Source organism: Heterocephalus glaber, unplaced genomic scaffold (assembly GCF_053883595.1).
Source record: "Heterocephalus glaber isolate CG9 unplaced genomic scaffold, H.glaber_assembly_v1.0 deba00001564, whole genome shotgun sequence".
Taxonomy (NCBI): domain Eukaryota; kingdom Metazoa; phylum Chordata; class Mammalia; order Rodentia; family Bathyergidae; genus Heterocephalus; species Heterocephalus glaber.
The window spans coordinates 20,672,939-20,695,836 of NW_028258351.1; the positions used below are offsets into that span (position 1 = coordinate 20,672,939).

General features: G+C 49.4%; 1 protein-coding gene across 3 annotated transcripts in view; it reads left to right on the plus strand.

The window, feature by feature from the left end:
* The window catches only part of Ntn1 (netrin 1), a 198,851-nt gene that overhangs the window by 126,026 nt on the left and 49,927 nt on the right, over positions 1-22,898 (plus strand). For 2 of the 3 annotated variants that reach the window (XM_021238312.2, XM_004857514.3), the window contains exons 4-5: positions 10,512-10,661; positions 14,505-14,558. In XM_021238312.2, the coding sequence (XP_021093971.1) occupies positions 10,512-10,661; positions 14,505-14,558 (204 nt within the window). The remainder of the gene's footprint in view (positions 1-10,511; positions 10,662-14,504; positions 14,559-22,898) is intronic. The other variant, XM_087191822.1, reaches the window with a different exon arrangement.

Here is a 22,898-nt window from a genome sequence, read left to right on the forward strand (position 1 = left end):
ACTTGGCCTATGCAGTGCTCTGTGTTGAAGCAGGGTCCTCCTGGCCCAGCCCTGAAGCTCATTGCCTAGGCATCCTTGATGTCTTCAACCCTCTGGGTATGAGTATCCTCATCTTTCAGGCCCACTTTTAACCCCATTTCCACATGGACATTCACGGAGGATCCCCCAAAATGGCCTGCAGTCTTCAGGTTTATGGAGCATCCTGGCTTGGAGTATTTAAGGACATTTTACTTGGGAAATAGTGTTTTTGGACTCTTGCTTCCAGGAGAACACCAGGTGGGCCCCAGAAAGCAAGTGTGGGGTAAATAACTTTTAAAAGAACAAAACTTGGCTTGGGTGTGGTGGCACATGCCTGTAATCCCAGCACTCTGGGAGGCTGAGTCAGGAGGGTTGCGAGTTTGAGCCCAGCCTGGGTTCAATCCCTAATACTGCCCTTAAAAAGGAAAAAAGTGGAACGTGGTGTTATTGAGACCAGGGTTCAGGTTTCACCTGTGGCAAGACATTTCTTCAAAGCCTCAGTTTTCTCTTGTAGAAATGGGAATAATACCACACTCTCTTTTCTGCTAGGGATATGTTGCAGATTAAATGAGATGCCATATCTGTAGCCTGACACATAGCTGCACTCCATACTTATTAATGTTGACAATTACTTGTACAAGTCAAGGAAAACAGAAACACAGAATCCTCCATGATTGTCAGTGTACAAACACGGGAAATGGATCCTTTGGCTCTCTGGTTGCCTCTGTGGTTGGCTGTGTCCATGAGCAGTGGTGCTTGGCGAACTGGCCCCCCTGGCTCAAAGGGCTCAGCCCCTACACAGACTTTGTGGTTGATTCCCACAGGAATGGGTGCGGCTCCAGGGATTTGTCCTAATGCCATTGTACACTCTCTGTAAAGGATTTACATGCTTTGGGAGCAAAAATGACAAATGAGTTGAGGGCAGAGATGTGCCCAGCAGCTGCTTATGCAGACTCCGTGGAGAGGTGGGGTTGGCCATGCATGCTCTAGCAGGGATCTGAGAGTGCCACTCAGAAAGACCAGGTGGCCTCTGAGAGGCTCCCTGACCACACGGGTATGCAGCTGATCAAGGCCTGGGCTGGCCCTCACCGTCCTGCTGTACAGGGCCAGGTGTTCCCTGTTCCTGCCAGCCTCTGCCCTCCCACACCAGGCCTGTGCATGCATGCGCACCCACCCACCCACCCACACACACACACACACACACACACAGGCACGCTCACACACACACATGCTCGCACACTCTGGGGACCATTCTCGGGACCTGTGCTTCCCCCCTCAGCTGTAGAACAGGTGCAAGAAAACTGTAGTTAACTAGATCATGGAGGGTCAAATAACCAGTTTGGGATTATGGGGCTCCCCTCCCTTTGCACTTCCTGCTGTCTGCACCTTGATCTGATAGTGGCAGGGAAAAGGTGAAGCCATGCAACTGGAAACATTTATGCTTTTGTGCCTTGTTAGCAACTGCTGGGGGAGGGAAAGCTGGGCTGGGGAGGAGGTTGACATGGACAGCTGAAGTGAAGACTGAGGATTATCTCTGGATCTCAGCAGTCCTCGCTCCCTTGTGAGCATGGAGAATTTCAGAGTGGAGAGTGCTGCCTTGTTGAGGTTGCTGACGACCTAGGATGTGAGGGGATTATCATTCCCGCGTGCCTCCTCACTCTTTCCTCCAGATGCACAGGGGAAGGGAAAGAGGCTTTCACTCGGAGAAGGCAGCCAGTTGGCCCTGAGTTATGTTCCGCTCAATAATGAGATTATTCATTGATTCTTTGTGTTTTTGGAGTACCTACTATGTGTCTGGCACTAGAGTGGCCATGGTGACCAAGACTGACTCAGTCCCTTGGAGCTTGCTTCCTGGTGGGAAGTTGTCAATAATAAAGAAGCAAAAAGATAATTATAGAATGTAGGGAATGCTATGGAGGAAATAAACAGTAGAAAAGGAAAGTAGCTGGGGGAAGCTATTTACAAGCTGATGGGGGGGGGGGTGCCTCCGAGGACAGGATAGGGGAGATCTAGGGTGGGAGAAGGAGGCAAAAGCAAGTGCCAGACAGTCTCAGTCTGGAGACGGGAGAGGGCTTGGTGGGCCTTGGTCAGAAGGGAGGCATGGATGCCCCTGACATTATCATCTTGCACTAGGCCCTGCCCCTTAAAGCCCTTAAGATATTCTGCAAAAGGAGTGCAGGGCAGGGTGGCTCATTGGAGTGTAGGGAAGAGGTAGAGCCCCCTCTAAGAGCAAGGAGACCACTGAAAGTGCAAGGACCCGAGTTCAATCCTCGGTACCAAAAAAAAAAAAAAAAAAAAAGAAAGACTTTAAGGAGAAGGGTGACCTGGCCAATACGTCTGACTTTTCTTTTAAGAAGATCCTCCACGAGTTCAATCCCTGGTACCAAAAAAAAAAAAATTAAAAAAAAAAAAAAGAAGATCCTCCTATAAGACAAGCCATAGATACAGAGAAAATATGTGTGCATCCCGTATCTGACAAAGGATGTGAATCTAGAATATGTAAAGAACTCTCAAAACTCAACAAGAAAGTAAACAGCCCAATTAAAAGTGGACAAAATACTTGATTAGACACTTCTACAAAAATGGACAGATGGCAAATAAATGCATAAACCATCAGTAGTCACCAGGGAAATGCAAATTAAAACCACAGTGAGATGCCACTCATTGAAAATAACGCATACGAACAATTGCAAGTGTTTGGCAGGGACAAAGAACAACTGGAACTCTCATACACTGCTGGTGGAAGTTTCTAAATGGCACAGCCGCTCTGGAACAAACAGCTTGGCAATATCTTACACAGTTAAACGCAGCTCTGTAATAGTGCCCAGCAATCCCACTCCTAGATATTTACCCAAGAGAAATGAAAACCTGTGTTCATATAAACACTGGTACAGGGATGTTTCAACAACATTATTTCTAATTGCCCAAAATTGGAAACCGTCTAACTGTGCTTCAGTGGTTGAATGCATAAAGAAAAGGGTGCATTCACACCAAGGAATACTACTTAGAAATGAAAATGAAAGGACTATTGATTCACACCACACCATGGATGAAGCTTAAATATGTTTGGCTAAATGACAAAGATCAATCTCTATAGATTCAATCCCATTTGTATATGGAAACTTGGTAAATCCGTTTGTATATAGAAACATCGTAAGTACTGTACAATCCCTGAAGAAGACAGTCTGCAAGAGGTGACCCAAGAGGGACAGAGGACCGACAGGTCAGTGGTGGCCAGGAATAGGGGTGGGGGCTGGCTACAAAGGAGGAACAGAAGGGAACTCCTGGGAGGGCTGGGCTGTCCTGAATCCTGATTGTTGTGATAGTTACAAAAATTTATGTGTCTGATAAAATGCATAGAGGTGTATACCCAAAAGCAGCAAATTAAATAAATGTAACAGTAATAAGAAACTCCTTCCCTCAGGCTGTGCTGTGGTTTAGACATGGTATGAATTTGTCCCTACCAGGTTCGTGTCCTGAAAGCTTGGTCCCCAGAGTGGAAATGTTGGAAGGTGCTGGAACCTTTCAGAGGTGGGCCTAGTACAGGATGATTAGGGCAGGGCATCATCCTAGGGAAGAATTCATGTAGTTCTCAGGAGGTCACGGTTCCTGTGAGAATGTGGCTGGGGGTGTAGCTTAGCCTTGGATTCAATCCCTAGCACCAAAACATGGAAACACAAAGGGTGAGCCTAGCCCTTGAGTCTTTCTGGTTTCTTATGTGGTCATGTGACCTCTTCTCCATGCACTTGTTACCCTTTCTGCTTCTCCATTATCTTGTGATACAGCCAATGGGAACTTCATCAGAGGCCAGACTGATGTGGCTGCCCAGTCTTAGATTTTCAGCCTCCAAAACTGTGAGCTAAATAAACCTCTTTTCTTTATAAAGTTCCTAGCCTTGGGCATTTTGTTACAGCAAAGAAAACAGGCAAATATAGGCTTTCTGATACTGTCTTTGGGCCTCCTTATTTCCATTCCTCACAGCTGTGAACTCACTTAGAGGGCCTTTTCCCAGGTCAGGATCCACTGCCCCTTCCCTGGCCCTTCTGAGCCTTCCACCACATTGTGCTGCTTGTCTTATGTGTTACTTGGATCTGACATTAGGTCCCTTGGTTCCAGGTGCCCTGGCAACCGGGCTGGCTTATGTACCTCTCTCTTGATTGTCCACCCTTCACACTCTCTTTTGGGGAGTGAAAGAACAGGAGCCTGAATACCCTTTGTGTCTGACCTGTGTCCTCTCCCCTGTGCCACTTCTGGTGGTGGAGGATCCCCATCAGGCTTTCCCCAAGAGGCCTGACATGGATGCAGAAGATATGGGGACTTGGGGAGCCTTTGGCTCCTGTATTCTCGGAAGACACTTGGCCCTCTCTGTCTCCATGGATCCCGCCCCCCTGCACTGAGCTAGCCCTAATCTCCTTCCTCTCTGTTCTCTGAATCAGCCAGAGATCTGCTGGCCCTCCTGGCAGGGCCACTGTACACCCTGTCTTCTTTGTGGATGGCATTCAGTGTAGAGCTTGTGCTTACTCCAAGCAGAGAAGAATATGTCCCCTTAACCTGCGCAGGCCATGGGCAGATGGAGCCCTTGGGCATGAGCTGCAGGCCTTGGAGGCCCGTGTGTTCTCCTGACTGGCTCTGTGATCAGCCATCCTGGGGCAGCCTGGTGAGGGCCCCACATTCACTGATAGAGCAGTGTCCCAGGATGGGGGACCAGGTGACTTCTCTGCCTGACATTCCTCTACACCTTGGAGGCCTTGAGAGTCATTTCCTTCAGGACTTTGGTTGGTAAGGGTGCCTCTAGCACCTGCTGTTTGAGCACTTTCTTTTTCCAGGACTGGAGCATAGGATGCCCCTTGCAGTCGGGGCGGGCAAAGATGGGGCTGCTCATGGGGCCACGCCCCTGACAGAAGCTCTTACTGCAGGCCTCACGTATCTGTGCACACTGTGGCCTGCAGAAGGTCCTGGGACTCAGCAGTACTCCCCGTCCCAGGCCTCTGCCACCTGACCTTTTGGAAGTAGCCCTCGTATGTAGTCTGTGAGCTGGTATCAGAGCTGGAAGGGACTCTAGAGATCACATGTGCCCTGACAGCTGCTCCAGCAGCTTGTTGGGGCCTTGGAACCCTCAGTGACTTGCTGCAGAGCAGGTTCCCCTCCCCTAGCCAATGTGGTGACTTCCCCAGGGGAGCTGGGGCTGAGGGGGTGAGTGGCAGGGCAGTCTCCTGTGGAGGGGAGGGGTGGCCTGGGAAGGGCTGAAGGGAGAAGCTGCTTGCCTGAGGCTTCACACAGATGTCTTAGCTGAGGCTGCCAGAACACAGTGTGTATAACAGGTGACTCGAACCACAGGTATTTATTCTTCTCCAGTTCTGGAGGCTGGAAGTCCAAGGCCAAGGTGTGAGCTGTGAGGAAAGGATATGCTTGCTCCAGGCCTCTCTCCTGGGCTTGTAGAAGGCGATCTTCTTCCTGTGTCCCCATGCAGGCTTCTCTAACTGTCCTAATCTCCTCTTTAGGACTCCAGTCATGTTGAATTAGGGCCCACACCAGTGATCTGTTTTACCTAAATCACCTCTTTAAAGACCCTATGTCCAAGTCTGTCCCACTTATAGGCCCTTGGGGCTAGACCGTCCCCAAAAGCATTCTAGGAGTGGGAGGCCTGTGATTCAGCCCCCAACACAAGGCCGGCCAGAAGCTGTTTTCAACACTAACTGGAGGCCTGGGTGGTAGCTGGGCTGGTGTCTGAACTGAGGGTTGGTGCTGTAGTCCTTCTGTCTTTCTGGCTCCAGAGGGGATGACGCCCACTGGCTTTACCTCCTGCACAAGCAGAGGCCTGGATTGCTGTCATTTGAGGGGCCCACCTGATCCCCAGGGCTCCTGGAGCCAGAGTCCTCAGGAAAAGTGGCCAGAGCTCTAATGGGAGCTGAGGATGGACTTGCAGAAAGCCTCAATGTGAACTACAGGGGGCTGGGGCAGTCTTGGGCCTGTGGGTCCAGCTGATGGAGGTTGCAGGCCTTCAGGGATCCAGGACTAGAGTATTAGAGGGAGAAACAAAGGCCTTGTGCTGCTCAGGTATGGGAAGCCAGGGAGCAGAACTGGCTGCATTCTGGGCCAACTTTCCCAGGGCTCCTGCCAGTCCCTGGATAGCCTCCTGTTCATGGACAAACTGAGTCTTATCAGCAAGAAGCTCTAGCACAGTGTAGGCAGACCCTAGGGAGGTGGATAGGGAAGGGTGCCTCCCTGCCCCAGGCCAGGACACTGTGAACAATAGCACTAGGGATTAGGGTCCAAGGGTGCTGGCTCCTCCTGTGGTTCCCTTGGAGCTAAGGTGGACATGAAGCCTTATTTGACCCCTGTGGGAGCATAGACCTCCATGTTTACAAATGAGCCACATGGTGTCGAGAGAGAGATGAAGGCATTAACTTAAGGTTGTGGGCAGGGCAGGGCCAGGCCTGGTTCTCCTGTCATGCACCTGAAACCATTTGGGTCCCCAGAGCTGTCTGTCCCTGTCTGATGGCCCAGTGCAGGGACAGCCTGGGTTCTTGGCCTCACCAGGAGTCTGTGCAGCGTGCAGCTTTCGTGGGAAACCCAATCCTGCTGTGTTCTCAGGGCCTGGACTTCCTTCTGGTCTCACCTTTCTCTTTATGGAAAAAAATCTCCGGTAGATTGTTTCCTGTGACCAGGTGCTGCCTGCCCCGTGCAAATAGGGTGACCTTTCTTCTGAAAGAAGTGGCCGACTTCCAGGGAAATGGGAGGCACCAGGCGGGCTTCCTGTGGTGGAGGATGTTCGGACCCAGACCACAGTCTCAGAAGAATTAGGGAGGCTCTCTTTTCATCACCCTCCTCAGAACCATCTCCAAAAGAAAAGCTTTCTGTTTGCCTCACGTCCACCTTCTCCCCATCTCACTCCACCCCTGCCTGCTGCCCATCGTGGTTCCATGTGAATCTGTCTGCATGTCTGTCCGCGTCTGTCTTTGTGGGTCCGAGTATGTCTGTGTGTGAGACTGTAGCAATCTGTATTTTGTGTCTGAGTCTGTGTGAAAAAGAGAGAGAAGAGGAATCTGTGTGTGTTTCTGGGTGTATATGTGAGTCTGTGTCTGTACACTTCTGGTTAGGAAGCAAACAAGACCCTTTGCCTTTTTTCCTAAACCAGGCCCTGAGCCTCCTTTGGGATGCCAGGCCTTAAGGCTCTCCTTCTTTGACACTGATCTCAGGTTCTCTTTCCCCAGCTGCAGAGGCACCCACCTTGCTGGTGTTGTCATCAGTCAGCTCTTTCCATACCTTGAAACTCGTCCTTTGCACAGAGGCTGTGATTTGGGCCATCTGTCCTTCTTCCCAGGTTTTGGGAAAAGCTCTTGGTTTGGGGTCATTTGGCTGAGAATTGAGAGTGAGTGCGGTGCTGGTCTTGGTTAGGATTGGATTAGGGTGCAAGTAACTGAAAACCTACCTGATGTTCATTGAAAAAGATAACAAATTTGTCCATGAGAGACAAGAAGTACAAAGAGGGCCACTCAGAGATGGTGAGGGACTTGGGTGGTCCGCTCAGAGATCCGGGACCTTTCCCTCTCTGCGCCACCTTGTTTCTCCTGCGACTTCCTTGCCACCCTGTGTTCTCCCCAGTTCCTACAGTCACAGCAGTTCCACAGAGCTGTTGTGGAATTCCAGGAGATGACACATAGGAGTGTGCATGGGGTGAGAAGGTCAGCAGGGGTCTGGATGGTCATAGTATCGGTGAAGGGATGCTCTGCCACAGGCAGGTTGACACCTGGTGATAGTCACATTGCCTTGGAGAAGCCTTCAGAACCCCAATGCCTTCACTTCCTAGAACAACAATTTGCTGATGTATAAGTATAAACCATCCTACTGCCCCAGTTAGATGAGATGAATGGGTCCAAGTCTTTGCACAATCTTGGGAGAAAGATTTGGAAAGCCAGCAGTAAGCATAAGTTCCTGATCAATCAAAGGATGGACCGTTAGGAAGTGTAGGCTGCACAAAGCAGATGCAGAACTGCCTGCCATCACCAAGGACGCCTTAGGCTCCAGCAGACCTCAGCTGGTGCCTGGACCCTCCCAGCAGTGTGCCAGCCTGGGCAGCAGAGCCCAGCTGTGCAGGGTTACAGGGAGGACAATGCATGTTCCTGTCCAGCTTTCATCCAGAGTCCACACTGGGCCAGCTCCTGCCAAGGAAAAGATGACCTGGACTGACAGTAGTGTCCTTGTGTGACTTGGCTCAGAAACTTCAGTGACCGAGCAACCTTTTGTGACCTCCCCCAGCCAAGTCCGAGGATCTAGATGTTACTGGCACACAGCTATGTTCCATCAGCATCCAGGGGAGAAGGTCTTGGCATAACTTTTAGGTTTACCAGCAGCTTTGTGGAGCAGGCCAAGGGAGGTCAACTGGTCCAGCCCCTGGAGTCCCCATCCGCCTGGTGCCCTAGCCCATGTCAGAGGTTTAGGGACTGTGGGATGCTGGGCTGTGGGCCTCTGCATTCACACAGCCAACTTAGAGATTTGCCCATAATGGGGTGGATGTAAGGGGCCATAGGGAAAGTCCAAAGGACCCTCCAGCGTTCCCTTCCTTGCCACCATCATCTTAGCTGGCCCCATGGATCATCAAAGTCAAGTCTTTTATTACTGAGTTCTAAAGCAAACTATAGGGTACAGATTGAATTTAGGGTAGATTTAGGAAGACAGTATTCTAACAAAAGGCATCACTCTTAACTACAAAGGGCAAGATTGGAGGAGTCCTGTCACTCTTCCTAGGTCCTGCAGTGTGGGAACCAGCTGGCAGGTGGTCTGCCAGGCCCTGCCCTACTTTGTGCCCACAGGGGCACCTCAGCCAGGACCCTCTCTCTAGTGCTCCCAGAGGCTTTTTTGTCTCCAGACACAACTGCAACAAACAGCTCCTAGCATTCTTCTCCTTTTTGCTTTGTCCTTCTCTTCCTCCTCCTCTTAATTCTCCTCCTGGACCTTGGCCGCTGGGAGAGGCCCCAATTTCATCTGCACACTCTGACCCTCATGCTGAGCAGGGCTCGCTGGGGAAGTTACGCTTTGGCTCTTTTAGGATTCTGTTCTCACTTATTTTCCTGGATATTTTTGTCCCCTTTGGGGACAGAAACACATAGCAATGGGTGGCACTGATTGAAATGGGTGCAAGATAGGGAGGGGTGGAAGGGTTGAAGGGAGGGGAGGGGAAAGGGGAAAAAATAAGAACCAAGATGCATTATGTAAAGGTACAGATTTCCAATGATGAATGTCATTATACTGTATACTTTAAATGTACCAATACAATTAATTTTAAAGATATAAAAAAAAAGAAAAAGAAATGGCTGCAGGATGCCTGCTGTAGGCCACCCCTACCCTCTCTGGGCTTCCCTGGGGAAAGGGGACAGGCAAAACATTTGCCTCCTTTCCAGTCTCCTTGGCACCCACTGCTCCACTGCCTTAGTTCAGATGGGCAGGATTCAGCAGAGCCTCCTGGTGTCCCCTGTGTGCTGGGATAGCTGTTCTTGCCCAGTGCATTACGGTGTGGGTGGAGACATCTCCCAAAGTGCTTTGGCTGCCTCATTACTAGAAATAGACCCTTAGACCACAGCGAGGGGGCCCCAGGATGCAGTGGGACAGGGTGGTCTACCTGACTGTCACCCCTTTCAAAGTCAGTAGGAGTGGCGTGGGCTCTGCTCTTGGGTGCCATGGCCTCTGGCCTGAGAATCAGGGGCCCCACTTCATCTCCAGGCCTGGACACTGCCTTCCTGTGAGGCCCCAGGTGGTTCCTTTACTTCTTTAGCTTTTGTTGGCACATTTAATCAGAGTTTTAACTAAATTATCACTGTGGCCCTTTCTAGAGCTGTAGTGTATGGGTTTTGCGATTCAAAAGCCTGAACCTTGGACATCAAGCTTCCAGGCAGGCGGGGGCAGCAGCCCTAGGAGTTTCCCTCCCCATGCCTTTCTCTGATCTGTAGACCCTGGGGCTCCAGCAGGCCCCAGACCCCACTCCTCCACTCAGAGGGTCTGTAGAGAAAACTAGGGCCCTAGAGTGGGCTGAGGGCAGAGAGTGAAAATGCATCAACTTCTTAAGGGCCAGTGCACCTCAATTTCTAACTCCTCCACTCATATATAACAAGGACTGCGGCAGTAGGCTGTGTCTTTCTGTCTGTTGGTGAAGGGATGGGTAGTTCTGGAGATTTAACCCAGCCTCATGCATACTAATCACAGTACCACTGTGCTGTACCCCAAGACCTTTGAAAACATGTTTGATCATTGGCCTTCCTCTTGCTCTGTTATAGGGCTCCTCAGCTTACTTTTCCTCCTGCCAAAACAACCCTTTTAAGTAGATCCATTTTGATTTTTACTTCTCATCCCCAGGTATACAGGTGGCCAGCCTCAGAGCTTCTGGTCCATGTGTGAGCTTGGCCAGGCCTACCTCCCATGGTGGGGTTCCTGGGACACCCCTGAGTGGACAGGGACCCCATCCAGCCTCTCTGACCCTCCTGTTGTGTTCTTCACAGCCTGTGATTGCCACCCTGTTGGTGCTGCTGGCAAGACCTGCAACCAGACCACCGGCCAGTGTCCCTGCAAGGATGGAGTGACAGGCATCACCTGCAACCGCTGCGCCAAGGGCTACCAGCAGAGTCGCTCACCCATCGCGCCCTGCATCAGTATGTGTGGGACCCACGTTCTCAGCATTGGGATTGGGCAGAAGGAGCCCTGTGGGATGGCTGGTTACTGATGTGGAGTCATTATTGCTTAATGCTTGGTGCTCAGTGAGACCCCATGGGAGAGCCCAAGCTTGGGGCTGGGGGGAAGCATCCTGCAGGAGCAGCTGGAGGCTCAGCAGAGCAGCCTGTATGTGGCCCTTTGTCCTGACAAATACTGGATCTCTGCCTCCAGGGGGAAGGCAAGCCCTTTTCCTCGGCACAGGTCCTATTCTCACATTCTGCCTTGACCCCCAGATCTGGGGTGGGCTGCTGTGGCTGCAGGAATCCCAATCTTCCCTGCGCTGATGCATTGAGAACAGAAAGAACTGAAAGCCCAAGGCCTTTGAGAAAAGCTGGGCCAGGCTCCTGTGCACAGCACCACTGGCCCTTGTGAAGGGTGATATTACCCTAGGGCGGTGGTGGCGATCCTACGGCACATGTGCCGTGGCAGGGTGTTTGAATCATTGAAAGCTCTAAAAGGTTTACCATCACTGCCCTAGGGCCTCTGGAGACCTGTCAGATCAGAGCTACCAGAACATGGAGAGAAGCTAAGCAGGAGGGCAGGGTCACACAGAGGCCTTGACTCAGAAGGGTGTCGGTATTTTACATCTGGTGGGCTTGCGCTGGTGTTACAAGCAGAGAATTAGCCCTGGTTAGAAAGCCCAGGCTCATTGCAAGTTGGCTCAGCCTTGGTCCTTAGCCTTGTTGGTTCCTCCTGTAGTGCTGACCAACCCAAGAAAGGAGGGCAGGAGGAGGAGGAGTCAATCCCAGAAAACAAGGCAAGATCCCAGGAACGAAGTTTGGTTCTCTAGAGAGCAAGGTTGGCAGATGTGGCCGAGGAAATTAGCAGCTGCCTGCTTTTGTATGGCTCAGTAGTTTGTACCTTTTTGAATGGTTGAAACAGAAATCAAAGGAAGACTAGTATTTCATGACACATAAAAAATTATGTGAAATACAAAGCTTAGTGCCCATAAATAAAGTTTTATTGGAATAGAGCTGCACCCCCCCCCCCCCCGCATTTGCGGTCTTTCTATGACTGCTTTTGTGTTATTAACAGCAGAATCCAGTGTTGTAGCAGAGACTTCGTGGCCCACAGAGCCTTGAAATATTTACTACTTGGCCCTTTTGGGGGGAAGTCAGGCAACCCGTACTTCAGAGATTCTCTCTCTTAGTTCTGGGTGGGCTCCTGTGACTGTTAACATTACGAGGTACTTGGAACAACTGGAGAGTCATGAGGCCAGTGCCAGAGGCCACAGTGTGGAGGTGGGGAGTCTCTCACCCCAGCAGCAGTTCGAGTGCTTGAGTGTTTCAGGCCCTGCAGACATCCCTTCCCCTGGCAGGTGGGAGCCTTAGACATTGCACATCTCACCTGTCCTGGAGGAAGGGCCTGCACTTCCTCAACAGGTTGGCTGTGTTAGTCCCAGCAGCAACTCTGACTGGTTTCTGAATCAAGGAACATCTCCAGCTGATAACCACACTGGTCCTGACAGCAAATTACCAAAGTCTGAGCCTTGGGAAATGGAGCTTGATGTCCACCCAGGGCAGAGCAGGTTGAAATGGGTGGCTCAGTGGTGGAGTGCATGCCTAGCCTGGCCTGCACAAGGCCCTGGGTTCCATCTTAGCATCACCTTAAAAGAAAAAAAACCCAGCCAGGCACAGTGGTATGCACTTGTAATTCCAGCACTCCGGGATATTGAGGCAATAGGATCACACGTTCAAGCCTAGCCTGGGCTTGAACCAGGCTAGTGACTTAATAAGAACTTGTCTCAAAATTTGAAAAGAAAAAAGAAAAGAAAGAAAAAGAAAGGCCTGGGATTATATATCCATGTGAAGACCCTGGGTTCAATCCCCAGTTCTGAAAGGAAGGAAAGAAGGAAGAATTTTTGCAATGCCAGTTGTAGAATTTGTAAAAATCCTTTCCTCTGTCCATTCAGAAAGTTGCAAAATGAATATTTTTAGAAAGCCGGGAGAAAATCTGGGGTTATAAAAACATCGGGAGGAAGTGAAGTCTGTCCTTTTTTTTCCTGGTGCTGAGAAGGACCCCAGGGCCTTGTGCATGCTGGGTGGGTGTTGTAGCAGAGAACCACACTTCCAGCCCTAGGTCTTTCTTTTTCTTTATCTTTTTATTCTTTTTTGGCTTATTGAGATGGGGTCTCACTGTGTAGCTCAGGCTGGCCTCAAACGCATGGCAATCCTCCTGCCTCAGGCTCTTGAGTGCTAGGATTACAGGCATGCACCACCAAGCCCAGCTGCTAGGTGTTTCTTTTAAAGGTGTTAAGAGCTGTCAGTTTCTCAGAAATGGCTGGAACCAACACTTCCAACCCCCAAGTGGAAAAAAACCAAGTTTAAAACCAGAGCTGACATTTCAGAATCAGAAATGGAACCCCTGGGAGATGGGAACTCTTGCCTTCCCCCATGGTCTGTACTTTCCCCCCTTCCTCCCACGTAGGGTGGGGTGATGGCTGTAAGCATCCCACCCACCAGTCTCAAGATTCTGGACCCTGCTCTGCAAGGTCCACGAGTGTTGGCTGGGAGCCCTGTTCTGTCGCAGGTTGGAGAGCCTTGGACCCTGTCTGTAGTCCTGAGGCTGGGTAGCCAGTGGGGCTCCCTAGCCATTGGCCCCAGCCCTGTTTGTGGACTTGGAGGACCAGACCAAGCCATGCAAATGTGGCCTGCAGAGTGTTTCTGGTGGGGCCATGTGACTTTTTAGGGCTAAGAACGAGCCTGGTACAGGGTCCCCAGCTTCCCAATGGGCTCCTGTGCCGTGGCACCCATGGGTTGTTGCTAACAAAATCATCTGAGAGCAAGATGTAGTTCTGCATTGAGGACTGTGTCCTCCATCGCTTTTCTATAGGCACAAAGCCTGCTTTCTGAGGGGCTCTCACATTTGCGCTCAGCCTGCGTATTTCTTCTCCAGCCATCAAGCCTCTTCATCCTAGTGCACCTGAAACTGGGGATTAGAGGGAATTCTTACCCCAAAGAGTCAGATGATGGCTACTGTAGTGAGATTGGAGGTCACTACCTGGAGAAGTGAGTTCCTTTCCTGAAGAGACTTCTGACCCATGGTGTGGCCTTGTCCAGAAAAGCCCAGCTTTGATGCCCAGGAGCTGGATTGATAAACAGCAGTGACCTGTGAAACCTCTTCACCTTTGGGGAATACAGGGTCAGGTCCAGGAAATAATAGGAACCAATTGCTATTCCAGGTAGAAAAAGAATAATCAGAAGTATGTGCTTTTATAGGCCCTTTGATCTCCAGTGGTCTCGTCCCATTGTGCCTGTGGGCCAGGAGCCTGTGTGAAGCAGGGCTGGGCTGCAGACACATCTGTGCCGCTGTGACAAACCTTTCCAGGGCCAGGTTCTGGCCCCTTGCACACCATCCCTGCTGCAAGGTCCTTACCCATTCCTGAGTTGAGGTCACAGATGGGCAGGGTCAAGGTAGCCTTTGGAGCACAGAGCCTGAGGAAGACTGTCTGCACCATGCAGGCACAGAGCCGAGTTGATGATGACAGAGTAGAAGTGAAGAGGACACAAAGGCCAGGCCCAGTGCAGAGTTGGCCCTCCATGTCACCAGGAGCCATGACATCCCTTCCAGGAGAAGGGACAGGAGAATAGGACAACATGCCCAGGACTCCGGGACCCTGCTGCCAGCTTTCTCCTCATCTCTCTTTTTTTGAGCTGTGAAGTGGGCAAAGAAGGGAGGGCCCCAGAAAGACCGGGAGGAGTCTGCTGAGTCATTCTCTTTCGAAGGTCAAAAATAATGTCTTCTCACCGTTTTTCCTCCTACCTGTCCTGAACCTCACAAAGAGATCCCTGTAGCACCACCAACCACTGCAGCTAGCAGCGTGGAGGAGCCGGAAGGTAAGCTGTCTCCTGAGTTTCTTGTGTGTCACTTTTGCTCAGTGTGGAATGGGAAGGCGGATTAGAAGGTCCAGACTCCCTGTAACCCCCAGGGCTCTGTGTAAGTGGTACCCTATACTCCCTGCACTAAAGAGGAGGGAGCCATAGGGTACTTTTGGGTGATTTTGCTTCTGAGAATAAGGTAAAAGATGTTTTAACAGAGCCAAAGAGCCCGAGTTGGAGCTCCTGGTAATTGCTGCTGAGGTTAGAATGCTGCCTGCTGGCTACCAGCATCCGGGCCCTCCTTCCTGGAGCCACTGAGGAGGAAGGGGCAGGGCTGGGACTGAGACTTCCTGGGCACAGGTTCCACACTTGGGCATGGGAATTTGAGGGCCCATGGGGTGGACCAGGAGGAGAATCCCACCTTCACTTTCTTTTTTTTTGTACCGGGGATCGAACTCAGGACCTTGTGCTTTCGAGGCAGGCAGTGACACCACTGAGCTAAATTCCTGGTCCACCTTCACTTTCTTGGGCTTCAAACTGAAGATGTAACATTTCCTCCAGACAAACGTGGGCCAGCAACCACAACCTTGTGATGTGGCCACCAGTAGCAACCACAGCTGTGTTCATACCACATTACTGTTGGTACAGATATCATGAAATATTTATGCTCATGATTGCTTCAGAATTACAGGAGTTACTAGACCTATTGCTAGATCCTGATTTACAGTCATTTAAAAAGAAGCACATGTCATCCCAGCATGCTGGGAGACTGAGTCAGGAGGATCGCAAGTTTGAGCCAACACTGAGCTATAATTTCTGGCCCTTTTTATTTTTTATTTTGAGTCTCAGCCCAAACTTGCAATCCTCCTGCCTTACCTGCCCCAGCTTCCTCTTGACAGGTGCTCCTCGATTTAGGTTGGGGTTATATCCTGCAAATATCCTGGGTACAAAACACATTGAGAACACCTCACCCTAGAGTGTCCTCATTCAGCCATACAGTGCACCGAAGAGTATTGTTTTTTTTCCCCTCAAGATTATGGGGCTAATGGAGCTGCCCCTCCCTGATGCTGCCCAACATCAGGAGAGAGGATCAGGAAAAGATCCAAATTCAAAATTTATAGTTTCTATTGGCTATATCTTGCTTCCACACCATGGTAAAGTCAAAATTCTGTATTTCAAACTGTCGCAAGTCAGGACATCTGTGTTTTATTTTAACACTGAAAAATACTGAGAAAGGATCCACAGGTTCCCTGGTGCAGTTTGAAAGGCTTCCCAGCCCTGGCTTTGAGTATGCAGGGGGCACAGAGCCCGGCAATGTGGGGTGCCCTGCTGAGAGCAGTCCAGGCCCACACTGAGGTCCTGGTCGTGGGGATACGTGGCTTCTGTGTACTGGTACTTGGAGTAGGCAGAGTGACAGTGACGTGCGTGCCTGCCCTGGGGGTCCTTCCTCTCTCCAGATGGGACTGTGGAGAGGTGGGGGAGAGCAGCAAATCCGTGTGGTTGCCTGAACTTTGGAACAAAGTCTCTGGATTTGGGGGAGAATTGGCGGTACCGTGGGCACTTGACAGAAAACACATTTGAGCTTGTGCGTGCATAGCCAGCAGACAGCCTGCAAGAGGAAGGACAGAAATGCACTTCGAGGAGTGCCAGAGGCCACCCTGGGGAAAGCCAAAGATAGCCAGGCCTTGGATTGTTGGCCGAGGCTTCTGTTGCTTTGGTTGAGCAACTGCAATGGGAAGGGTTTGAAGGAAACCACATCACAGGGTGCCTGGGAGCTGGATGCCAGAGCTTAGGTGTGGAGGGAGAAAGCCCTCTGCCATAGTACAGGTTATAGCAGCATCCCAGGGTAGTTCAGCTCTGGGAACAATAGATAATTTTTTTTCCTAGTTAAAAAATTATTTTTTCCGGTTACTCAGGAGGCTGAGGCAGAGTCACTTGAGTCCAAGAGTTCAAGTCCAGCCTGGGCAACATAATGAGTCCTAATCTCGCGGGGGGGAGGCGGGAATCTGTCCCCTCCTGTACACTGAGAACAAGGGTAGACATTTTTTCTAAGTTTTTGGTTTTTTTAAATTAAAAACTAGTGGAGGGGCCAACAGTGCAGCTCAGTGGTTGGATGCATGCTGAGCGTGCGTGGCCCTGAGTTCATTCCCCAGCACCATAATCAATAAAAATGAAATGGGGGCAGTTTGGAAGCTAGAAGATACTTAAGTGCAATCTCTGTTCTTGAGACCACAATGGTGATAGTTGTTTAGCCAGTGGTATACTTGAGGGCACTCAGCTGCACAGGCCCTTGGCTTCATGTCATGGGTGCTTCTGTGTACACAGCTCACCTGAGGGCAGGACAGATCTTTTTCCTTTTAAATTATAATTATGAATGCATTTTAATTGTGCAGATTAATGGGTTACACTGTGACATTTAGGACAGACATTTAGGACTTAATGATCTTTCTTTGTCCCCTTTCCTTTTTTTCTACACTTTGCAACCTAATTTTGGATTTCTTGAAATATGGTTTGGCTTTTTCCTTTCCTAAGCAGAAACGGGCAGATGAGGGGAAGGGGGAAGCAAGAGGGAAAAATCCCCTGAGATAATACATAGGCCACACACAGCTGGTATAAAGCATCCAAGGCTCCTAGCTCTACTAGACAAAAGATCTCCCCCCCACCTCTCTCTCTTTTTTTTTTTTTGCAGGGCTAGGAATCAAACCTAAGACTAGGCAGGCATTCTTCCAGTAAGTTATACCCCCACTCCCCAGATAAGAGATTCTTGAGCAGTGCTTTTTATTTTTAATTTTTTTGATACCAGGGATCGAACTTGGATCCTTGTGCTTGTGAGGCAGGTGGCGGAACCACTGAGCTAAATCCCTGTCCCCACAGTGCTTTCTAACATCTCTAGCATCCTCTTTGGAAATGTCTTCCTTGACAGTCCTTGGTTGGTTAATGAACTTTTCTGACTCCTTTCAATGTTGTTGTTGTTGTTTGTTTTTTGGTACCGGAAATTGAACTCGGGACCTTGTGCTTGCAGGGCAGGTGCTGGAACCACTGAGCTAAATCCCTGGGCCTCCTTTCAATTTTGTGACTCTTTATTTCCTTTTTTCTTTCTTTACAAATATGATTTAAACACTTACAAAGTACTTTCCTCACAGGGGGGCTGGACAGTCAGGTTTGGGCCTTGGAGCTCTGACCAGACCCTTGACTTATTCTGGGAGCCCTGAAAGCACATCGTCCCGGGGACAGCAGTGCTGGCCTGCACACCCTCTTGTTAGAGAGAGGCTAAGTAGCCCTGTCTTTTTTTTTTTCCCATTAAGTTTGTTGGTACATTTTAGGTATAAAATACATTTATATACATCATTGGGATCCTGTACCTTTACATGATGTATCTTGGTTCTTATTTGTTTTCCCCATTCCCCTGCCCTCCCTTCACCCCCTCCACCCTTCCCTATTTGCAAAGACTTTGTTTCCATTTTTTTCTTTTCTCATATTTTTTCTTTTCCCTTCTTTCCTTTCCCCTACCCCTCCCACTTCCCCTGCTCCTTTAGACCTTTTCTTCCTATTACACAATATCAATTATACATTTTTTAAATTACAATGTCAAAATTTAGAGGACATTACCACAGATTTTACAGAATTTAAAAGGATATAGAAAGCATATTACAAAAATCTTTTTTGAAATAAATTTGACAACTTCCAACAAGTACCTTGGAAGACAAATTAATGAAACTGACTCTGGAGGAAATATAAAATTTGAATAGCACCTATTAAAGAAAGTATATTCCTAGCTTGTAAACCTACCTATATGACAACAACAGGCTCATATACATTTTAAATGATAAATTATATCAAACATTTAAAGCAGAAAAAAGAAGGAACACTTCTCCCCTCATTTTAGGAAATCAACATTGTGCTAATCCTAAAACTGGATAAAGACCATAGAAGAAAAAAGTATGAATGTAGATAGAAATTTGTTTAAGAAAATAAACTATTAGAAGTCAGATCTGGCAGGATGTAGAAAGTGGTTTTATTATAGGGATGGTAGTGTTGGTTCAGCATTGGAAGATCCACCCCCATAAGTCATCATTTTAACAGAGGAAAGGAAAAAGCCATATGGTCCTGTCACTAGTTGGAGAAAAAGTATTGGCCTAAATTCTACAGCTGTTCATGGTAAAAGCTATTAGGAGACTAGAAGTACAACAGAACCTTCTCAACAGATAAGCCATGTACTCCATACTTCCAGCGAAAACGCCTTATATGAATGGAGAAGATACAATGCTTTCTCCCTAAGGTGGGGAACAGGGCAGATACGCCTTGAGTAGCCCTGTTTTGGTGGGCTGAGAGCTAGAGGCCAGGCGGGCCCAGAAGTAGGGCCTGGGAGCGCAGCATCTCCAAACCTGTCTGCTCTTGCCGTGTTTGAGCAGGGAAGGCCTCTGTGAAGCTGCCTGAGAAAAGCTTATTTACTTTTGCCTGCCAAACAGAAGAGAGAGAATTAATAAGCCATGGATTTGTTCTGAAGGCTGACAGACATAACCTCAAACTGAACTCATCCCCTTTAAGGGCCAACTCAGGGAATGTGCTTTGCCTGCTCCTTGAGCTGGCTGACGAGCTGTCATAGGCCAGACGGCCAGAAAAGGAGAGAGAGACCCTCACTCCAAAAGGGTAGTGTGCCTGAGGCTCCCCAGGCACACACCAGCTTCTTGGTTGCAAAGGCCTCAACAGCCTTTGGTTAAAAAAAGGAACACCTGTCTCCCCTCATCCTCTCTCAACTTGAGGGAAGTCCTTGACTTGCAAATGGCTGGCTTTTGTGGAGGTCACTTGATTGATTGTATGAGCACTGGTTTGGAGCCAGCAGATCTGGGTTGCTCCTTCTCTGGAGCAGGGCTGACCCTCTCCTCCTGCTGGAGTTCCTTCCTCATCCACATCTGATGATTGACTCTACCCACAAGCCCTAGCAGAGGCCTGGGCCAAGATGCCTGGTAGGATATATTTCACACCTGGGATGATTTATAGCTTGTGCTACTTCCCTGGAGTAAATATTTCCACTTGTGGCCTGTTTCAGGTTACCCCATGGAAGAGACGTGCAGGGTTGGCACTCAGAGCCCACAGGAACCAAACCCACTGCACCTTGCTGCGGGCCTGTCCAGGAAGTGGGCTGAGGACCACGGAAAGGGAGGGCGCCTCTGGTGGTCTTCCCAGTTTGAAGTGCTCTGCTGCCTTGGAGTGCAAGCTAGGCCCAGGGCTGGGGTACAGGAGTGAGGAGCCAGCCAAGTCTTGGGCTGCCCCAGTTTCCCACAGGGGTCTTGGGCCCTTACCCCAGCCCTGTCTTCTTGTGATGCTCACCCATTTGGGCCCCTACCCAGCCCTCGTGCTCCAGTGGCCCCAGACTGGGGCTGAGGGTGGTTTCCAAGAGCACCTTGGCTGTACCTCGCAGCCTAGAGATAGAACTCTGCAGGCAGCAGCTGGACCCCTGGAGCTCTGTGTTCATGCCATCAGGTGAGCTGGGGTGGAGGTAATGTTTGCAGTGTCACATTGAGTGACCCCTCAGCATCTCTAATTTCTCACTAAAGAAAATGAGTTTGTATACACTTGCAACCTTGGATTGTTCTCAGGGTAGCCTTTTGTTTCCCAACACAGGGACTAGGTTGGTAAGAATAGAAATTTGTGGCATCAAGAATTGAAGTATGAGTGAGGTTTTGGTGGGCAGGACAGTGGGGAGAAAAAGGTTTTGAATTGGCAGCCTGAGTTCAGCTTGATCTCTTTTGGTTTCTTCCTCTGAAATGAGTAATAATAATCCTGCCGTGTAGGGTTGTTTGGGTGATTAAATGGGATGATCCAAGTAAAGCCTATGAGTCAGTGGGGGGTCTGTTATAAGTGTGCAACAAAAAAGAATAAAACCACATGAAAAATGCAAACACCACAGTGTACTGAGGGGTTGAGCCAAGCTGGCCACGTTTCTGCCAGCTTCTGTTCAGGATAGTGGGATGGGGGGGGTGCTGCGTGGCATAAGGACAGGTGTGGAGAGTTAGCTTGATGTAGGATCAGAAGTAACAAGTTGGGCTGCCTCAGGCAGGAGCAACTGAAGGAGCTGTTTGGTGGCCTTATTAGAGCTTTCTAGCTGCTAGTAGACCCTGAACCAAGCAGAATTAAAGTTTAGAAATTGATCAAAGGTCAAGTCCTTGACTTCATGATAGCCAAATGGTGGAAGTAGCCCAAATATCCATCAACAGGTGAATAGATAAACAAAATGTGGCACATCCATACAATGAAATATTACTCAGCTGTGAAAAAGAGTGAACTACTGACTTTGCTACAACATAGCTAAACCTCAAACATCATGCTAAGTGAAAGAAGCCAGTCAAAAAGACCACAAAGGGTATGATTCCATTCATAAGAAATGTCTGGCATATGGAAATCCAGACTTAATGGTTGCCAGGGACTGAAAAGGAGGAATGGGGAGCAGCTGTTTAATGGGTCCAGGCTTCCTTCCGGGGTGATAGGAAAGTTCTGAAACTAGGTAGCAGTGATGGGTTAGATGGCCTTGTGAATGGTCTTACTGCCACAGAAAGACACACTATAAAATGGTAAATTTTCCATGTATTTTGCCACAAATAAAAGCTAGGGGTTTAGGTCAGAAGCTGCAGTGAATGGTTGGTCCAGGGCTGGGGTCAGAAGGGACCACCACCTGTGGAAGAGGCACTGGGGCACAAACAGCAGTAAGGATCATGCTAGTCCTGTCTTCTCACTCAGTGGGAGCCTTTGGAAGGCAGGGGTGTTTTTTTTTTTTTTTGGTACTGGGGATCGAACTCAGGACCTTTTGCTTTCGAGGCAAGCGCCGGAATCACTGAGCTAAATCCCTGGCTCTAGGGATGTTTCTTAACTTTACTCATCTTCAAGCAGGAATGGCTTGGGACGCGGGCTGAGGGGTGAGGAAAGTGGTGGAAGTGCTGTGCCTTCAGCAGTACAGCTGTGGGTACTTCACCTTGAATTATGTAGGCAAAGTCAGGTCCCACACCTTCAGCCTCCTCTTCTTTGGAGACACCTTTGAAGGGTGTGGTTCCTTGAGTCCCGGGTGGGGGGGCACTTCAGTATTCCTGGAGTAGAGAAAGGGTGGTGACCACCCCATCATTCTGTCAGATGTTAGGTTGTTTGGTCACTTTAGGGTCCTTTTATTATTTTTTTTCTGCCCATGTGCGGCTTCTGATGGTGGTAAGGACCTGAAACCAAGGAGAGATGGGCCACTTAACAGCCAGTGTATGCCTGGGCATGGTGGTGCACACCTGTAATCCCAGCACTTGGGAGGCTGAGGCAGAAGGATCATTGTGAGTTCAAGGTCAGCTTGGGCTACATAGTAAGTTCAAGGCCAGCCTGAACTACACAGTGAGACCCTGTGTTAAAAACAAAAGCCAATGTGCTTTGCAGGTGCCAGTTGGGGCTCTCATGAGTGTGCTTGGTTGGTGGGTGGGGCTGCCAGGACAGGGTCAGGGAATAGGAGAATAGTAGAGTCCTGTCCCTTTGGTCACAAGGCAGCTGGTATGACAGGGCATATACATCAACTAATACCAGAAAGTGGGTGGGCATCATGAAAAAACAACACTGGCAGACAATCAGCTGCAAATTACTGGAACAAAAGAATTCTGGGAAAAGGTCATTACAAAGTTCACATGCAAAGGTTAGTAACTTTTATGCATCAGAAGTGACTGGTTACAAAAGTGTCATATCAAGTGAGTAAAAGCACACAGTGGAATGTTTTCCCTGTAGTAAGTGCTCAAGGGAATGCATCATTTTTGATATTGGAACAAATTTCAGTTAGGATAAAGTGGGGATGGAGGTAGATACGTGTAATGCAGCACTCAGGGAAACTGAGGCAGGATCACAAGTTGGAGCACAGCCTGGGCAACTAAGCAACTTAGTAAGATTGTGTCTCAAAATCAAAAAGGGCCAGGGATGCAAGGTTTCAACCCTCAGTACCACACACACATACAAATTTAAATTAGAGTAGCCATAAAAATGTTAAGCACACAGAGGAGGAGGCTTCCAGGTTGATGTGCCACCATTCCCAGAGCAGAGAAGGAGGCTTCCAGGCCAACATACCACTGCTCCCAACACAGAGGAGGAGTCTTCTGGGTTGACGTGCCACCGCTCCCAGAGTAGAGGAGGAGGCTTCTGGGCCAGCGTATCACCTCTCCCAGCTCGGAGGAGGAGGATTCTGGGCTGCCTTAGCACCACTCCCAGCACAGAGGATGTGAGCTGAGCAGGCACCAGCAGCATCCTCCCACCCCCTGGGGAAATGAGAAAATGTGTAAACAAGCCTCAAAACCAGACTTCCAGATCACCTACAGCAACCCCAGAGGGAAACGAGATGGTACA